Source organism: Pituophis catenifer, unplaced genomic scaffold, assembly GCF_029215685.1.
Source record: "Pituophis catenifer annectens isolate HBS135680 unplaced genomic scaffold, rPitCat1.0.hap2 SCAF_1, whole genome shotgun sequence".
In the NCBI taxonomy this organism is placed as follows: domain Eukaryota; kingdom Metazoa; phylum Chordata; class Lepidosauria; order Squamata; family Colubridae; genus Pituophis; species Pituophis catenifer.
The window spans coordinates 35,255,560-35,276,732 of record NW_027256881.1 but is presented as its reverse complement, the minus strand read 5'-3'; the positions used below and the strand labels follow the sequence as shown (position 1 = coordinate 35,276,732).

The window sequence follows — 21,173 nt, the reverse complement described above, 5'->3', positions numbered from 1 at the left end:
TATTCATTCATATTACTTTGGCTTCTGAAAATTTGAAGGAGATTTCCTACATATTTTCATTTTTTTGAAATAATTTGAAAAAACACAGTGGTTAAAATATTAAATACAAATCAATTCCTCCCTGTCCCCATCTTTGAAAATAAATTCTGGGTCTAATATGACATGTTTTAAATTCTAAGCTTTTATGAAGGGCTCTTTTTAACAGGTTGTTTTCCAAGTGACAGTTTTAACTGTAGAAGTAAAATAAAAGCATCCAAATTGGATCCAAATTGTCATGCTTACAGTAATGTCACTGGAAATGTATTTTAGTAATTAACTGTGTTGTTATGTACTGTACAATTTTCCAGTTCTTAGGACTATAGCAAATTCTTTTTCTTTATCATCCTAGCATTTTCCTGCAGGTGCAGGCTATGCTTTTCGGATCAATGAACACCATTTCATATGATCAAATGCAGCAGCTGGGTCCAACTAGATGAATTTTATGTCCATGTTAATTGTGTCCTGCCATCTTTGCTTTGGTCTTCCATGCAAGCATTTGCTATCAGTGTTAAAGAGGTAGGCTGTGCAGGTGGTGGTAGGGGATGCTACTTGTAGAATATAGCTATACCAACACAGAAATATTTTTCTGTGTTTTTTCTGTTATTGATGAATACTCATTTGCTCTGTAGTGTGCACGGTCACATCTATAGTCTTCATATACTATAGGAACTGGCTTTATTATATTTCTTTAACAACCACACTAATGTTGATGACTTTTAAAGATTATATATTGTGGCAAATATTTCCAAACAAGGTATTAAAATCAAACTTCAGCAAAATATAGGGGGGAAACAGAGTATCTATGCACACACAGTCTGGTGAGTTAGCTTTGTTGGTTTTCATGAAGGGGGATCCCAAAATGCCCCATGCACAATCTTATTGTATACTTCTTACAACTGCGAATTATCCCCTTGCAATGCTACTACTACTTTCCCCCCTTCTCCCCCCCTCCCAAATCTATCTCTGCCATGCTTTACTCAGGAAGAGCCAATCTTTCTTCAATCAGCATCCTGAGTGGAAGGAAAAATTGGCTAATATTTTCCCCCGAATGCGCATCACAGATTCATTTAGAATTCAAGTCTTTATTGTATATGTAAATGCTAAAGAACTAAAAATAAGATGAAAAGCATGAAAAGAGAAAGGGAAAAAGGAACAAACAAATCACTATAGAAAAAACCCACAACTTCTGGATAATTTGATTTCAGCTGCTGGTTCTTCAAAGCCAGGATCCCCACTCACCTCATCACTCAAATTGCAATCCCTAAAACAAAATCACATTATAATTCACATCAAGGTTGCACTAGTTCCTAGATTGCTCTATAATTCCTTAATCTCCAAGATGGATCCTATAGACAGGATTTTTTCTTTTCTTTTTTTCTATTTAAACATGACTTTCAGCCAGTTCAACGAAATAGTGGTCCTGTAGACAAACACACCAAAGGAAAAAGCAAAAAGGAGACACTCCCACCATTCCCATTTTAAAAAGCTGGTCTTAGGAGGGCTCCTGCAACTTATTGGCTCTTCAATGTTAGTTTTTGTGGGCTTCCGATCTCTCCACTCATTAAGCTGCAGTGAGAGGTCCAGATTTACTTTTAATTCTTATTCTGTCTGAACCTCAAGAAACGAGATTCCTCCCCATTCCCTACAATGGGAAATATCATGGGAAAATTAAGAAATGAAAATTAAGAAGTGGTATTGATGAAATGCATAAACCAAAAATTAGGTCATATAGGTACAGAATTGTACATAGGTGTAGAAGAGAAAAGATGTTTGCAGGTAATTCTTCATCTGCTATTGGTGGGTCCAAACTGTCATTGCCAGGCAGGAAGAGAAGCATCATTGAAGCATTAAATCTCTCAAGTTGTCCCTGCATTTGTCATAAGCAATGGCCTCCTGTTTGAGATAGGTTAATGGAGTGAAACCAGAGTGATGCTGATATACATTTGTTCTTATAAATTCTCTGTTAAAATGATTGAGAGTCTTTCACTCATAGGGCCATTGAAGATTTTATGAGGCAAAAATCTAGACCTTGGTGTTTATTAGTTTAGGATGTGGTTATTACTGAGTTAATGTTTTCTTTTCTCTCCCTCCTCCCCGTGATCTGACTGAAGACATACTCTTTTAAAAATAGTTTATGATGTAGCTATCTGCTTCATTTTCACTTCTGTTCCCATCCTTTGGCTTTCAAAAAGAACATATCCTCTTTTTCTATTCTCCTTTCAAAGCTTCCAGACTCCTTGTTTGTCTACAAGCAGAGAATAGTGTTAATGGAGAAACTATGTTTATGAACCAACTGTCTTCCATCTAGCTCTGCTATTAGGTAAATATATAATCTTAGACAGCTGCTGGCTGGGTATTTCATTTTCTACAGATGACCAGATTTGGTAATAAAGCTATCAGATAATCTGGATTCATGTCAATGATAGGATTGCCATTGCTATAAAGCTGTTGGTTAGTTCTCTCTAGAAGTTCCTCCCAAGTATCTAAAATCTTTCTCCCTCAGATATAATGTCAGTCTCAGCATTTTTGCTGAATGCTTATTGCTCCTGTTCCATTTTTGCTTTCTGCCAGTGTTAAAATACATGGCTGAAAAGATTTTGCCCTGCTGGTCATATTTCATGGTGATTATGGACTGGGTACATAAATTTGCAGAGGTAACATTCAACCATTGATCAATAACCCTAAGCCCAAAACCACCTCTTTGGTGGGAAAAAGTGTGAGATAACTGAAATAAATGGACACAACTGAATCTTACCAGAAATCCATTAGTGGAGAAAAAATAGCAAACAAAGGAATCATCACAAATTTTCAAATACAACACCATGGCCTAGGAGTAATATATACTTCCTATACCAAAGTATGGAGTGAATAAGTGAAGTAATTTCTAGAAATATTTGTTTGGAAACTTTTAGGGAACTATCTCCATCCAGTGGCCAAAGAGGGCATGGAGACAAAGGTTGATGTGTTCGAATACAAATGCAAATAAAAAACAACAACAAAACAACAAAAAACCCATCCCTTCTGTGGTAGAATATATTCCCTAAAGGAAGCTGAAGTTTTTTGGTTTTTTTTTTTTTAAAGCTGCTTATAAGAAGTAGAAGATCCAGGTATATGCTATTTGCTTAGGAGATGCTGCTCTAAAGACCAGTTCCATTTGTCCTTTTATTTTATCACTCCTTCATGCTTAATTTGTATACTGATACTAAATTATTTGCCTTCAATGTATTTTCATTCAATTTCTAGTTTAAGGTTGTAAAAATCTTCTCAGTTAGCCATATGTGACTGCCAAATGGCAGTGATCACCAAATCAACAGGAAGAGTTTCAGCTATACCAAGTTATGGTCAGACGCATTTAAGTGATGCATGCTATGACTGTATGATACCACAGGCTTTATCAGGCATGACTCTGTATTATGCTATAATAAAAGAGCTAATCAAACAAGGTTTTTTTTTCCCCACATACTGTTTATCAGTATCTAATTTCAAAACTTCTGTTGCAAACCGAGTAATAATAGCTTTGTCATTTCTCTCCTGATTTGTGATACCACACGTATAGTCTCCCTATCTGTAAGTGGTTAAGTCTGGGGAGAGGGGATTCTAAGAACCACTTCTAGGCATAGTAGATCAGAGTGGGAATTCACAGTCCAAAAAGATAGCAGAGCTTTTATCTTGTTGAGAAGGGAAATACCAAAGGATGATATAGATTTGCTCTCTGCAGTTCTTGCCTTTCTACCTGCCTCCCTCCAAAAATATTTAAGGGCTGTCCCTCACCACCTATGGCTTGTTTATCTCTGCAGGAGCCAATGCTAGCTTAGATGGACAGTTGCCTACTTTGGTAGGTAGAACAGTTTCATATGTTCAATGGGACACATGCAAGAAGCAAACTCAGCACTTTATGAAGTTATGCCTATTGTCCCACAGTGCGGGAAATCATCAAAGGGCACCTTAACTGAAAAGCTTGTAAGAAAAGATATTATAAACCTAGTAGCAGATCATTTTCATTATTAATAATTAAAACAGGGGAATGGATAATATTCTCTTCTAGATAACGACCCTGATTCCATTATAAATGTGTCACTATAAAATATGTGAAGATTCACTAACGCATGTAAAAACGACCTTACTGCTCATGCATCAGTTTAAGAATAGAACCATTTCCATTTTCCTTTATTTAATGTGCTTGGTTTTAATTAGGTTGCAAGGTGCTGATCCAAGCATCCTGTGCTTTGGCTTTTGATTAATACCTCTTGGAAGTTAGCTGCTCTGATGCATGCAAAGAACAGCATCACTCACTTTGCTGGATGCCCAAATCTACCAGCAAGTTTCCAACTCACTGAAATAAAACAGAATTATTTAAATTGGTTATTGGAGAAACAAATGAAATTTTTATGCGGACAAATATGTACTAAGTTCTAGATGACCTGGGCTCCTAGATAGAACAGCCGTGATTGCATTTGATTTTGATTTGATTTGATTTGATGCAATTTGTATGCCACCCTATCTCCGAGGACTCAGGGCGGCTCACAATGGTAAAATGCATAATTCCTGCCAATATAAAATTAAAATCCCAATTTAAAACAATTTAAAAATTCATTAACCCTCCCCCCCCATCAGTCCAGGCTGCGGAACAACCAGGTCTTCAAATCGCGGCGGAACGAGTGAAGATCAGGGACCATCCAGAGCTCCAAAGGAAGCTGGTTCCAGAGGGTGGGTGCGCACACAGAGAAAGCTCTCCCCCTGGGGGTCGTCAGCTGACACTGTCTGGCCAACGGCACCCTGAAGAGGCCCTGTCTGTGGGAATGCACCGGGTGATTGGGGATTGTCGCTGGCTGCAGGGGGTCCGATAAATATCCTGGGCCTAGGCCATGAAGGGCTTTGTAGGTAATAACCAGTACCTTGAATCTCACCCGAAGGGCAACCGGTAACCAATGCAAGTCGCGCAGGAGGGGTGTAACATGGGAGTGTCAGGACGCTCCCATCACAACCTGCGCATCCACATTCTGCACCAGCTGAAGCCTTCGAGTGGTTTTCAAGGGCAGCCCTAGGTAGAGAGTGTTGCAGTAGTCAAGACGGGAGGTGACCAGCGCATAGGTAACAGTGCGTAGGGCATCTTGGTCCAAGTAAGGGTGCAACTGGCATACAAGGCGAACCTGGGCAAATGCCCCCTGGCCACGGTCGTTACATGATCTTCCAGAGACAACTGTGAATCCACAGGGGGTAACACCTCACCCCCGATGGTCAACGATGGAAGATCTCGATTGGACCAAGATGACGGTACCCACAGCGACTCGGTCTTGGCGGGGTTGAGTCGGAGCCTGTTCCTCCTCATCCATGTCTGTACCGCTTCCAGGCAATGGGACATCACGTTGAGGGCATCACTGGGCTGGTTTGGGGTGGATATAAAAAGCTGGGTATCATCAGCGTACTGATGATACCACACCCCCAAACCATGGATTATCTTCCCAAGCGGCTTCATATAGATGTTGAACAGGAGAGGCGAGAGGACCAACCCCTGGGGCACCCCACAAGTGAGGGGCCTCATAGCTGACCTCTGTCCCCCTGCCAACACCGCTTGTGTATGACCCAAGAGATAGGATAACCACCATAAAACAGTGCCTCCCACTCCCAAACCCTCGAGTCGTCGCAGCAAGATACCATGGTCGATGGTATCAAAAGCCGCCGACAGATCCAAGAGGACCAGAACAGAGGAGTATCCCCTGTCCTGAGCCCTCCAAAGATCATCCACCAGTGCGACCAATGCCGTCTCCGTGCCATATCCCGGCCTAAAACCCGATTGGTATGGATCGAGGTTGTCTGTATCCTCCAGGGCCAATGGGAGCTGCCGTGCCACCATGCTCTCAACAACCTTCATAACCTTCACTACGCTCTCAACAACCTTCACAACAAAGCGAAGGTTGGAGACCACACGAAAGTTATTCAATATGGTTGAATCGAAGGCAGGTTTCTTGAGGAGGGGCCTAACCACCGCCTCCTTCAAGGCGGCAGGGAAGATCCCCTTCTCCAAAGACGCCATTATTACTGCCTGGATCCAATCCCGTGTCACCTCTCAGACCACATAAGCAAGCCAGGAGGGACACGGGTGCAGTACACATGTGGTGGCACTCAGTCTTCCCATGATTCTGTCCACTTCCTCAGGGGTGACAGGATCGAACTCCTCCCAAATCCCAAGACCAGCTGCCTCCTCACCATCAGACCCTGCCCAGTCAGAGTCCAGACCGTCCCGAATCTGAGTGATCTTATCCACAGATGCTGACTAAACTCCTTGGCACATCCCTGCAAAGGGTCCTCCCCTGCCCTCCGAACAGGGCAGTCAGGCGATTATCTGTGGATGCGATGATAATATGCCTGCTTCGCCGCTTCCATCGTCACCAGATAAGATCGTGTGAACGATCTCAACTGGGAATGGTCAGATTTGGAACGACTGGCTCTCCAACCGCTCTCTAGGCCTCTCCTACAGCGCTTCATTTCCTGGAGCTCCTCCATGAACTAAGGAGCCTACCGGGATCTGCGTCGAGTCAGAGGCTGCAAAAGCATGACACGGTCGAGTGCCCCGGAGGCCACCTTTTCCCAGGCATCCACCAGAGCCTCAACCGGGGCGTGGGAGAGAGAGAAAGGTATTGTCCCAAGCTCCGTGTGGAACCTCTCCAGATCCATCAGGCACCTGGGGCGGAACCAGATGATCGGTCCCGTATCCCAGCGGGGGGGTGGGGTTGGCATTCTGGAAGCCCAGCCACAGGAGATAATGGTCGGTCCATGACAGGGGATGAATAACTGGTACTCCCCTACCGAGATCATCACGCCACTGTTCCGAGATAAAAACAAAATTGGGGTGTGCCCCCCCTCATGAGTCGGGCCCTGAATTATCTGGGACAGGTCCATGGCTGCCATGGAAGCCATGAACTCCCGGGCCACCCCCGACGCTCCATCCAGGGACGGCAGATTAAAGTCCCCCAGAACAATAAGTTTAGGGAACTCAACCACCAGCCCCGAGAGAGCATCGAGCAGCCTGAGCAGGGCCATTGATATGCAGCTGGGAGATAGGTACGTAATCCACAGGCCCAACTGCCCTTGCGGACCCCATCTCATAAGGAGGGACTCACACCCGTCTATCTGAGGAAAAGTGATCTCCCGCAGATCAAGGGACTCCCTGATAACAACCGCCACCCCCCCCACCCCTACCCTGGGCCCTCAGCTGGTGTAGCATCCAAAAACCTGGTGGGCAGAGTTCAGTCAGAGGGACCCCTCCCTCCGAGCCCAACCAGGTTTCCATAATGCAAGCCAGGTCTGTGTTCTCCTCCTCAATCAACTCACGGATGAGGAGAGCTTTGTTAACCACAGACCTAGCATTAAAATAAACCAGCCTAAGCCCAGGGACCCTCTCTCTCAAACCCCCGGGTGGTCGGACAGAACCAGAAGGGTCAGAGCGCGCCACCGCTCGAAGATAGTGGGGGCGCACTCCCAAGTACCGATATGGCCTTCTGTTCATCCACCTGCCTCCATTCCCAATCATAACCGGAATTGAAGTCCCCACCCTCTCCTCGGGGTGCCATCGACCCCTGTCCCCGCTCCAGCCCCACCGCTCTCCTCCCCTGGCCTGGACTGACATTGATCCAGAGGAGCCCCCCCAACTACCTGCCGGAAATCACAACCCTCCCCCCTCCCCAGTCCCCTTAAAGATTTACATAAAAAATTATATAAATCCCCTTTAGTAAAACCCTTAAGGCTCTTGTGCCACCTCTCGGGATCCCAGGACCCGTCCTTAAGGCAGTTCTTAGCGAGGCTGGTCGGCCACACCCAGGAATGGGGGGCATTCCTGAGGGCATACAGTTCATCGCTTGCATAAGTTTGGAACGCCTTCATCAGCCATGGAACGGATATTTGTCCCTTCAGATCTATTTGGACTGAAGAAATCCAAACCAAAAGTCTGAAATCCTCTGCAAAGACTACAGATTCTACACCCATTTCTTAATCCAACTTTTAGAAAAAGACTGCTACAAACTGGTTGTGATAGAAAAGAGAAATCATTTTATATTGTATACAATAGGATTTCCCAGATTCATTTATTTTTCTGCATTTTCATTCTTTTGCAATTTTGCTTTTCCTCCTACTCCACCTTTTATAAACCTCACTGTATCTGTGAGTTCATCGGAAATTTGAAATTTCACTCTAGTGGAACTGATGCTAGTGATACCCTACATGGTGATCCTTTTATTAACATTCCCGTGTCTAATTCAGGAGTTTTGAGGTTAGTAGGGACATGTTGAAGATTGGGAATGTTTTATGGTCACTCTTCCAAAATATTTGCCATAGTAGATCTGGCCAATCTGTATTGAACATCTGTATATCATAAGACAAGCAAAGCAGCCATCTGTTGTTTTATTTTCTACAAATAGTTCTCAGAAGTTTCTGTTTCTACTGAAAATACAGATTATGTTTCAGCTGGAGCTCTGCCTTACACCATGTTAGCTTCCCTTCATTTTTTTTTAAAAAAATAAACAGTAAAAATGGGATGGAGAAGTATTATTATGCACTGCAGAGCATATTTGTTTTTGGTCACTTTTTTAACCTGAATATTCCTATGTGAGTCAAAGACTTTGGTAAAATCGCTAGCAATGAAAAACAAATTCTCTAAGAATATTTGGGAATCCCATGAATTATCGCACGGATGAATATCTCATGGTATAAAGCAGTGGTCCCCAACCTTTTTGGCACCAGGGACCAGTTTAATGGAAGACAATTTTTCCACAGACCCATGGGAGAGGGTTATGGAACCTAGATCCCTTGCATGCACAATTTACAGTAGAATTTGCATTCCTATAAGAATTAATGCCTGATGGTGAAGCTGAGGCGGTAATGCTAGTGCTGGGGAATGGCTGCAAATACAGATGAAGCTTCTCTCACTCATCCACTACTAACCTCCAGCTGTGCAGCCCGGTTCCTTAACAGGCCACAGACTGGTTGGTGAGTTAGGGACCCCAGGTATATAGTACCATGAACAAACAAACTTAATGATCTGCTATCTTTGCATAGAGGGAATATCAGTACCACTTTTTTAGAAACTGATTCTAAGCATGATAGCAAAATTAAAGAGAGTGTCCCTATATCCAAATTCTCTGTTCATGCTCTGTTTGAATATTATCTCAAAGAGGTGTTCTTTCAGTGTAATAATTGCTGCTGCAGTTTCTCTAATGCCTTTAGAACAATCATACCCTGAAACATAAAGGCACAGGCTCAGCTGCTGTTTGTGACACGTTTATGTGCTGGCCTCTCCAATGTGTCTTCCACAGTAGTCTACCAGCAACAGGTAAATCAAAATAATCTCTAAATGAGAGTAACTATTTGGAGACAGAGAAAGACACACAACACACTTACATACATATATACAAACACACATGAACACACTAAATAAAACAAACTGCATTATTATACAACAAAGAATTAGGACATCCAAGGTTTTAAGCAAAAATCAAAGATATATTTTTTTCTAAAGCTAAACTGGCAAACAACATTCCTTTTTAGCCTAAAATATAACATGGTTAAAGAATGAATTTTACTGAAGAAATGAGGAAAATATTTTAATATTTCTAAATCTATCTTCCAGATAACTACAAATCTGATTCCTTGCTTCTGATTTCCTTGCTGAAATTTGGGTGATTTACTGAGAGGCCCCACTCTTTTTCAAATATGGTAATTATATGAACAAATTGAAAGCAGACATTTTAGCAGACATATTGAAAGCAGACAACCTTCCCCTGTCCTTGAAAATTGTAACGCGCACTAGATTTTTACTAGGCTTATAAAAAGTCAAGTACCCTGTAAGAAAAGGATCAAATACATAATTAATCTAGGTTAGAATGGAGAAATATTGAATTTGGTTAAGTTACAAACTGTTCAGGCCTAGAGGAGGAATTATGATTTCAAGTAAGCAGAGTTGTTTCTAAGTAATTTTTCAATCCATTGTAATTTGTTTCAGAAAATTACATCTCTTTGCATGAAAACTTCTCAACAAGAACTGAAAAGAGGAGGATAGGCAGGATGAAAGAGAGTTGGGACTGGGCTATAATCCAAGATTAGGATATTGGAAAGAATTTGGAGCTGGGATACAATCTAGGATTGGAACACAAGAAATATGGGAAATTATTCTGCACTCAGGCAGTTTGCCCACAGAAATCTGTCTTATCTGTAATGAGTGCAGCTGGCACACACAGAATGTTCCAAATTGAGTTTGGTACCATGTGCATGCCAAACAGTAGACTATCCTGTATCACAGAGGTTGGTCTTGGGCAGGTGGCAAATCCCAGAAGTGATTAGGTTTACATACAGATATAGCAAGTCTCCACAAGTCTGATCTATGAAAGAAAGAAACCAGCAATATGGAGCAATTGTCTTGAAATTCCATTTTGGCTGTTTGCCTGGATCAATAAAAACTGTGCGACTTTGTATGAGTGATGAATGAGAGGCCAGATTAACTGTATTCATAACATCTGAGAGCCGCTGCTGAAGAAAACCTATGTTTAGTACAACAAGTTTAGCTCCAATTTGAAATGTATTTTTTTACATAAGTAACCATAAGGGATTTAATGGATGTTTTTAAAATGAGAATTGTAAACTTTAATTGAATTCAATAACTCTGCAAATGGACCAAATAATCTCTAATTGATTAGATCATTTATTTTTTATCAGCTCATTTTCTCCTTAAACTTACATTTGCTTGTACCATCATTTAGTATCTTTCATTAGCAGTTAATATTCAATTGCCTCTTTTCTCTATTGCATCAAATAATTGAATGTTGGAAGAAAAGGTAAGATTCTTTCTTTTAGGGCTGAATAAGGTTCTAAAGTCAATATCCTTTACTTTCTGAGAAGGCAGCAAGGACATGTAAAGAAAGAATAGTCGAAAACAACAAGAAGAGCAGAACTAGTCATAAAGGTAACATTTAAAGGAGGTTTCACACAGGGAATAAACTGCATCCTGTCAGATGCTGAACATCTTCCACTCTCTTTGGGGATAACAGTACTGAGCATCCATGCTGGAGCAGTGTCAGCTAAAACATAGCACCTCTTGCCAGTAAAGCAAATACAACTGTTTCCTCAATTTATAATCATTGGTTTAGTGTTAATTCAAAGTTACAAGAGCACTGAAAAAAGTAATACATAATTGGTGGTCCTCACAGTTACGACTGTTGCAGCATCCCCATGGTTACATGATCCAGCTCATTAGGAAAGCAGAGAATTATTGAATAGAGTACCCCACCGCCACTCTCAATCCTCAAAGTTAATTCATACACATACTATGATAGATGTAAAAGAAGGCTACAAAATGCAATACCATTCAGATTCAGATTAAAAGAGTTGGAAGGGACTTGTAGGTCATCTAGTCCACCACCCCTGCCCAAGCAGGAGACCCTACACAATTTCTGACAAATGGCAGTCCAATCTCTTCTTGAAAGCCTCCAGTGATGAAGCTGCCACAACTTCTGAAGGCAAGCTGTTCCAATGGTTGATTGTTCTCACTGTCAGAAAATTTCTCCTTAATTCTAGGTTGAATCTCTCCTTGATCAGTTTCCAACCATTAGTCCTTTTCTGGCCTTTGGGTACCTTGGACAATAGCTTGACCCCTTCCTCTCTGTGGAAGCTCAGCAAATATTGGTACACTGCTCATATGTTCCAATCATCTCTCCCCCTCGTCCTTCTCTTCACTAGACTAGCCATGCCCAGTTCCTGTAACTGTTCTTCATATGTTTTAGTCTCCAGTCCCCTAATCATCCTTCTCTGCACTTTTTTTAACATTTCAACATTTTTTTTATAGTGTAGGGACCAAAACTGCAGTATTCTAGGTGTGGTTTTACTAAGGCTTTATAGAGTGATATTAGTTCCTCACTTGATCTTGATTGTATCCCACCCTTAATAAATTTAGGACTGCATTGGCTTTTTTTGGCTGCTGCTGCACACTGCTAGCTCATATTTAACTGACTCCAAGATCCCTCTCACAGTTACTGCTATGAGGGGAGGGCTGTATTTTTTATCCTAGTCATACCAGATGATCCAATCAATATGGTCTTGGTATCATACCCAGGCTTGAACCCAGACTGAAAAGGATCCAGGTAATCTATTTCTTCTAGGTGCCCAAAACCTGCAATCCCATAACCTGAAAAATTCCTATTCACAAAGAAAGGTTGGACACAGTTCAATAATTATCCCCTTTATCTATGTCAAGCAATGACTTCTTGAAGAGGGAGCACTGCCTCCTTCAAGGCAGGCAGCAACATCCTGTCTCTGAAGGATCTGCTCCTGCCCTGAAGCAACATCTGTCACTTCCAAGAAGATTTTCATCAAAAAGCTTCCTGGTACCCAAGATGCAAGTAATAAAGAACCCTTCTACTTCAGGACTAAATAAATCTTCTCCCAAATAAACTCACAAAATATGGTTTTACTCATCATGATGATGCCCAGAAATCACCCAGCTCTGAGTAGCCTTCTAAATATATCCCAGCCCATCCTTTCCTACCAAAGTATGGATTACTTTGAAAGATACTGCTAAGGGGGTATTTTGTAAATAGAACAAGAACAGATAAATTTTATGCTTTCCTGCTCTTATGGCCACAGTATGAACTCAAAAATAAGCTCTTACCCACTTTTCATCAGCATTGTTTTAGATTTCTTTACTATTTCATCTTCAAGAAACTCTCCAGGATCAATAGGGAGCAGCTGCTCAGGTGTAAACAAGGATATAATTTGCTCCTGGTGCCAACAGGTTATTAAAAACTCAGCAAAACTAACTACTACAACCTCAGAAAGTGGCCTATGGAAACTACATCGTTCCATGAGATATCTGGGATGGACTGATCAAGTTGGCCTATTCTCTCTGTTGAAGTTGGTGGCATCAGTGAACCTCACTTAAAGTTGAATATGATCTGACCACAACAAAGTATACGTGTTATATTCTTCATCCTCACATCACATTGCATCTGCCATAAAACAAAACCCAGATCGAATGTATGGTCTCCTACATGAATTAGGCCTTTGATGATCTGAAACACATCCATGGTGGCTATGAACTCCTGGGCCACTCTGACCTCCTCTACCATAGAAGACAAACTGATGTCACTCAGCCCCATTTGTGTGGGAAACCTTCACAGCCAATCCTATGATGAGGTCCAGCAGCCCAGATACTGCCAGGCTGCTGGACCTCATCGGAGGGGACAAAACAAATTTGTCCCGGAAGCCAACCACATAGACAATGCTTCACATCTAGTTATCTGTGGAACAGTGCCTCTAAATGCTATCAGAGATTCCCAGATGGCAACTGTTACCTTTCCTTTCCTATGCCAGCTAACACAGCTTATAAAGGGGAACACCTCCTTCTTTCCCCTTCAGTAATATAGACCAGGTTTGCTCTCTCACCCATAAATAAAATCATGGATGTGAGAAAATTTATTAAAGTCAGACTTGGCATTCAGCAAAATCAGTGAGAGTTCAAAGGTTTCTGGCTTGAGGACAAGGAAATGTAAATGAAGATTGGTTTCAAACATTCTTCACAGTGAATGACCTCACACCTTTTGCTATTCTTTCTCTGCCAATCCCTATAATTGTCCCTTTTTCTATACTCCCATCTTTTTTCAAAGCCCCCAACTTGCCATAGTGCTTGCAAGGGTAACAATCCCATTCAACTGTGGATGCAAAGCAAAACTCAGTTAAATAACTTATATCTTTAAACATACTCAAAAGAACCATTGTTTGCTCTCTACCCTACAAGATAGACCAAATCAAGAAAGATAAATACATAGATCTAAAACTAATCTTAATTATAATGGCTATAATAACAGAATTGTGTGGTCTTAATTTGCTTCCTTTCCTCCTTCTTTCATATAATATGTGAATTAGTGGGTTCTATTTTTGACATTTTCATAAATCTATTTATTCTATAGCCTCTTTATCTTTTTGCTGCCTTGATAATGAATCTTTCCTCTCTCTACCAAAGCTATTCTCTATACTCTTCATACTCCACTTGTCTCCCAGAGTCTAATTCTTGCAGCCTTCCAATTTTCATCCTCCCTCTTCTCTTTCCTCTCCATATCATACTAATTGTCAGAATATCTTGCTTAGTTGATCACATCTCTATAAGAACGACTCTTCATTATCATCAGTTCTCTTTCACAAAGTTGAGCATAATCAGAGAGCTGCCATGTGAATTATTCCTCAAGTAGTTAGAAAAATCTAAAGCAAGATTTCTCTAGATTACTGCTACCAGTAGTCATGATTTGGTCTCATATCATGCTACAGGCTAAGGTTCTCCCACCTGGTCAATTACTGTCAATATCTATCCACTTTCCCTAAACCTTTACATACCTTCCTTCTTAATCCCTCTAATGTGATTACAACTTTCCAATGCCATTAACAAACAAACAAAAAACCTCAAGGAAACAAAAATAATGTTTCAAGTTCTGTCGATAGCCTAAAAAGGATACTTTCCAATTATGTCTATTTTTCAAGTTGTAATTATTTCAGCATACAAACAGAAACAACAACAACAAATCAAATAAAGGAAATATTTTAGATAAGGAGAATCAGGAACCCAAAACCTGCTGAAATTGAAGACAAATATTTATTTAGCATTAGCATCTCTGGAGTAACATTTCTCCAAGTTTTCATTGAATAAATACACTAGAAGCAAAATCATTTTCCGAGTGCAAATCCCTTTGTAACTAAAACCTCATTAGCCAGCTAAAGGTTTGGACAACCAAAGATGGCAGATTTACCATTAAATAAAATTATAGTAACAATGATACTGGAAAAGCAACAAGATAGCCCAGCTATAACTATGCAAAGTCAGTGACTGGAGAAGGCAAGGTATCTTCTGGAAAATAAAAGAAAAAGATGAAAAAATGTAATGGCCTCTTCTACAAAGGTCTTGGCTCTGCCTGATTAGTTAGAACTGGAATACTTCACACTGAAACATTTTTTTTGTTTAATTTTGTTGCCTGTCCTAGGTAGCTTGGCAATCATACTCTTAAAAAGAAAAGCTATTTTTAAATCTAACCAATCTAGTTGTTGTTGGTAAAAAAATAAGTTTTGCTTTCAAGTTATTTTTGACTCCTGGTGACTTCCCCCATGAAGTTTTCTTGGTAGGCACTTAGTGGTTTCTCAATGGCTTTGTTGTGACCCCGACTCCCGAGCCTATCCTAACAGAGGACTCAGAAGGTGATGGGGAGGAACTGATAAGGCCTCCCTCTCCAGGACCCTCCTCTCTGGCAATGCCTCAGGTTCCATCCGAAGGCCAGGAGGAACAGCTTGGGATGTGCCAGGAGGAAAGCATATCGGAACAACAACAGATAGGGAGCGAGGATAATGAATCCTGGCTTGATCCCAGGTAGAGAGAGAAGCATGTGCAGCAACAAAAGGGGCGTGGGAGGGCCAGAGATTGAGCTGAGTCACTGAGCCACACCCCACAAGGAATAAAAGTGGGTATGATTGCTCTTCAGGCTTTGTGATGGTCAAAGTTAAAAACCTGAGAGTCACATCATGTTACCTGAAATCTGGCTTGTGTATATTTGGATTGGACCTTGGCTAACTCTTGCTTTGTGGATTACTTTTTGCTACTGAACTGGACTGAGGATAAACTCTCTCTTGCTTACTGTGAGTGAAAACTGATTTGGCAGGCATTTCGCAGTTTACTACCAAAACTCTTTAGACCCTAGAAACTAGGGTTTCTAGTCTGATTGCTTAATAAAATCTTGGCAGGTGTGCCTGGTTGTGTGCCTGGTTGTGTGTTTGCCTGTGTGGGGAAGGGGGACACAACAGGCTTCTTAGGGCTGAGAATAAGTGACCTAAGATAAACCGGATGGCTTTGTGCCTAAGGTGGGACAGGCATCTCCAGGTAAAGTACATGACACGACCTCTAAAATCTAATTGGTACATACCAGAAAAAAATCTTCACTTGTTTTACCTTTGTATGCATGTTGGCCATGAAATATGCAAGAACAAAGGCTGTGAAACACTGGCAACATATTTATTGCCCTAAAACATTCGAAGTCCAGGAAACCACCACATTATGTATGCTTGTTTCATCATAAAGAACAGCTATAGGTTTTAGCTAACTTACAAATGTTTTAGGAAGCATGATACAGAATGAAATGAAAGTTAGCTCACACAAAAGCCACCTGCCTTAGACTTCACAAAAGAACAAAATTCGAACCGTCTGATTTAAATTACCTTCAGAATTGGATCTCTCTACTTACCTTTGTTATAGCCGCCTGTTCCACCTCAAGTACTACAATTTATATTGCATAACGTTAATATACATATAAATGGATTGATGATGAAATAATGATGTAATTGTTATATATACAGATGGTGAGTTCCAGTGAGAAATTCATGACAACAATGTAGTCAAGAAGTAAGTCAAACCATATTATATAAATGCAAATGCTCTATAGAAGGCAGTAAGGTGCTATAATTTTCTGTAACTAGAAATAATTTATTGTAACCATTTATCTATTTGGATTATTTCAAACCATGTATGATAGCAAGACAGAGTGAGAAGGAAGTGCTGACATTCAAATGGAACAACTAATAATTTTTACAAGGAAGGGAAAGGATAGCGTAAAGCAATAAATCATTTATCTCACAAAAATGGCCCAACAAGAGTTAAGTGTGCATAGTGACCATAGAATGTTCAGTATCTGTGGGAGAAAAAGTGGAATAGAGTATGCTGGAAGTGACCAAGTAGAATTAATCTAAACCACAACATAATGCTGCAAGTTCTCACTTGCACACATTTTGGTGAATAAGTCATTTTAGAGCATGCCCTATTTGTTAAAGCTGTATTCAGCCTGATTTACAGTGAATGTGATTACCTTCAAACACTCCTCACATTTTATAATCTTAAAAGTGAGGCTGTCTGGATAACTCAACATTGTCTCAACATGTGCTAAGAGTCAAGTATGATTTTACCAATAGCTCACACGGCTCAGTCCCATTTCTACAAGGCATCACCTTAAGGTGATAGGTTAAGCTCACAATAACAAGAACTGGAAACCTGGAATGATACAAAATTGAACTAATTTCAAACTAAATCCAAACTTCAAAGGCCACTAAACCAAATTCAAGGTATGTTTGGTAAAGTAATACAAACACATTGCAGCTAGAGTCTCACTTGCTTCATGCTTGAAAATTTCATTACATTTTGTTACAATCTGTATAACAACCACATTTCATTTTTATGAATGTTTGGACATATAGTATGCAAGAAACTTTAAGTTTCTAGGCTGGGAAGGACTCAGAATATAAATAATGGAAAGTCTGGGAGACAACTAAGGATTGGACAGGTCGTTAATCTGACATATTAGGGAAATATTTTATACAGTTGTTCCTACATAACGTATAAATTGAGTTTAACAAGGAGCAAGTAGAAATATCATTCCTTATTTCTAAAGCATTCAAGGTGATTAATTTGCTCAATTTGAAAAAGTCAAAATTCTGCTTTTTTTAGTTATGCTTACTATATAAGCAAATGCTTAATTTTAGCATAGTTGCTGTTTTAAGATATAAATCCCTTATTCCTGATGTTATCTGCTTTTTTCAAGCTAGTATAAGGAAAAGATAACCTGGATCTATGGGTATTAGCACAGACGCACTGTTATCACATGATAGCCTCCTAGAGAATACACGTGCTACAGCCAGTAAATTTAAAATCAGAAGGAATATATTAATACCTTTTTACACAAATAATTATTAAAAACACCTTTTGGACTAATAAATATTTAAAAAGCATACGTTTCCATGAGCTATAACTTACTTCATCAGAAACATGCATACCATACATCAACACGGTTCTCCTTCTACAACATTTAAGTCAATGTTGCATCCATAGCTTGATGACTATAATCTTAAAGCTTCATGAAGATTTTATTTTCATCTACTAAAGGCAAGTATATGCTGAAAATCTAGAAAGAAAGCCACACATTTAAAAATGAAATCACAGTTGGCTAACCTGAACAATTGATTCTTTTGTAGGTTGCTTTCCTCTTCTAGCTGTGCTGGTAGCCAGAGTAGTAGTGGTTTCCATGACTGAGGTGGACATCTCTGATTGCATTGCAGTGGCAGTTGACTCAGTTGTCATAGAGGAAGGCACTTCACCAACGAGTCTGACATTCCCTTCTATCACTATGTTGGCATCATTCTCGGCAGCCATGTTCAGGACTTTCAAACCATTGTAGTAGAGTCCAGAAAGCTGACCCTGAAATGGATGACCTCGCTCCTTGCCTCCAATTTTTATCGTTGCTTGGCTATTGAAGATTGTGAGCTGACGCCCTGTGAAAATAATATTACATACATGCAAAAAATGTTGATTGTGAACACCACACTCTTAAAGAGGATGATTTTAACAGATTATGGGGTGGAGGATGAGAGTAATAAAGTATAAGAAAGGAAATTTGTTCATATTTCATATGAGTTTTAATGAGGTGCTCTGGAATGCAGAACTGTTTTATATGTGTAACTGCTTAGCTCTGGTGTGTGTGTGTGTGTGTGTGTGTGTGTGTGTGTGTGTGTTAAAAAGGCGAACTGAGAATTTTGTTAATATTGCCACTTCATTGACTTTATTTCCCACTATTTCCTCTCACACTTTTTTCCAAATGGTTTTCTTTATCTTAAATGTATGGTGGCTACAGATTGTCAGGGCTATCATACGAAATGTGCAATATTCAAGGATTGCACAATATATATATATTATATTACTTTCATACACTCATATTTCATATTACTTTCATTGGGGTCCGTAGCTGGGGCAGAACACAATCATTTCTGTGTAAATCTATGTAATATGGAAACTACCATGATGCCGAATAAAGGTTAGCCTTAAATAATTAAATTGAAACATAAAATATATATCTGCTTATATTATGCTATAAGGCTGCCTGTTTTAAAACATGTTAGTAAGAATAACTCCTTATATTTCTAATAAAAAGACTTCATATATGAAAGTTGAGTTACTCCTTTACGAAAGGCATACACACACGTAGACACTGAGAAGGCATGGGATACATATTCTATGCTGAGCATTTCAGTAACAAACAAAAATGATAAAGAAAAAGAGAGAAAGAGAAATGTCTGATTATCTTTCAGCAAGGCCATCAACTAAAGAAAAAAGCAACAAAAAATGTTTAATGTAAAAACAATTTCAAGGAATGATACACATATCAATGAAGAGTCATGTCACATTGCTATTTTTTAAAAAAGAAATCCTCACCAGTGCAAACCCATTATCAATAGGAATATTCATAAACATAATATTCTTTTTTGCAGATTGGATTCTGCTAACAATAACAGCATGCACACAACTTTAAGCTCTTTTAGTGTTTGTTCCAAAATCTCCTTAGAAGGTAGCAAATGTTAAAGGGACTTCATCTTGTTTGGCAATGATACAGCCCACTATTTAAGATATAACCTATAGTTTAAAAAATGATTTTTTGTTTTGTTTCAGGAACGAAGATCTCATAACTACATACATATATAGATATTTAGTTAATAATTTAGCTGAAGGAATATGTAACGTAATCTATGAATAATTTATCAGTTTTGATTAATATTTGCTATGAATATCTTCATAGATTGAGTTAGTGGATTATATTTAACAGTCCCTTTAACCTTAAGTTATCAGGGTATGATTATTAAACAGGCGGTACCACTAAAATGTATAGAAATTATTATATACACTGTATGCAAATATTTACTCTACATTTAACTGTTTAAAATTTGTTTTTAATTTAGTTTTACTGAAAAATTTATTGTTTTATGTTTATTGGTGTTACAATGAAGCACTACTTGGTTATGTTCAAATTATTTTTTATTTGAAGTTTTAATCAATGTTTTTACCTTTGTCGAGTAGCCATTCATCAACTACTCGACCAAGCCGATATGGAATTCGCTGTCTAGCAATCGCCAGGCGCTCGTTATCATTGTTTCCTTTAAAGTTTAAAGAGACATTTCATTGGTTAAAATCTGTAAGGTCAAAGGTTAAAAGTTAATACTTAAAGCTTGAGCTATACAGTTGCCACATGATTATTTTTTTTTTTTTGAAAAAATTTGGAATTTTTTAAAAAGCTCTATCTAGAACATTTCAAGGTTCAGACTTGTCATTCATTTATTTTATTTTAGCAAACAAAATTATTCCTAAGTTAATTGAAAATTAGAAATCTGCATTTGAGCTAGGTTATTAAAACTTATGTTATAGACAGACCCCCCAAAAAACAAATTTAAACATCAAATACTAACTCTTCAGAAAGAATGCTCATTGACCTTAGGGTTTTGTCTTTTGTCTTTTGCCTTGTTTTTGTTTTGATATTTCTTATTAACTAGTTAAAACATGTTCAGGTGAAACAGGTTTAATTTTGCAAAATACCTCTTGCTCCAATCTCTTAATCCAGGTTAGTCATTTAAAGAAGAATAACAACAGAGTTCTTAACCATCTTCAAGGACAGCTTTATGTCTGAGATCTAGATATCAATCTGATATAATTTATATCCAAGTCAGGAAAAATATACTTTAAAAAAATCCTCTATCTTGTAATTCGGTTAATCCCAACAGTTTCAATATACTGAACAGATGGCAAAATAAAATAAAATTGGATCATCCATTATTTCACATAATTGAAGATATAACAGAATAGTTATAACATAAAGATCAAGGCTTTGACAAAAATAACATCAAAAATTATTCTCTAAATATATAAGAAAATTCCAAGCCAGGAAAAAAATGCTTTAAGATCTCATTAAAATAAACAGAATGAAGAATGTATAAAGCTTGCAAATCTTGGACTTCAGCCTTTAAAATATTGTAATCATGGATTACAATACCCACAGACACAAACTTGTGTTTGTGTGCATATGTTTGCTTGGTGCATAGCTGCATGCCAAATATTATATAATATAACCTTTACTTACAAGGTTCTTTCTAAGACTTACTTTAGTTAGTGTAATTTAATGGCCAGCTAGATAGGAACAGGACTTGGAATTCATTAGGTGATTTTTGACCAAAGGGTAGACTCTGGGAAATGGTAATATGATCCTTTGCTATTCTATTTAGGCAAGAATATTTCTTGGGTATCTGGGTCA

The 21,173-nt window shown here is 39.1% G+C and overlaps 1 protein-coding gene across 19 annotated transcripts in view; it reads right to left on the bottom strand.

Annotated features, from left to right (window-relative positions):
- Positions 1–21,173, bottom strand: part of NRXN1 (neurexin 1) — a 952,284-nt gene that overhangs the window by 110,391 nt on the left and 820,720 nt on the right. For 12 of the 19 annotated variants that reach the window (XM_070932260.1, XM_070932252.1, XM_070932253.1 and 9 more), the window contains 2 exons: positions 19,936–20,025; positions 18,053–18,372 (listed from right to left, as the gene is read on the bottom strand). In XM_070932260.1, coding sequence (XP_070788361.1) covers positions 18,053–18,372; positions 19,936–20,025 — 410 coding nt within the window. The remainder of the gene's footprint in view (positions 1–18,052; positions 18,373–19,935; positions 20,026–21,173) is intronic. The other 7 variants (XM_070932264.1, XM_070932267.1, XM_070932266.1 and 4 more) reach the window with 2 other exon arrangements.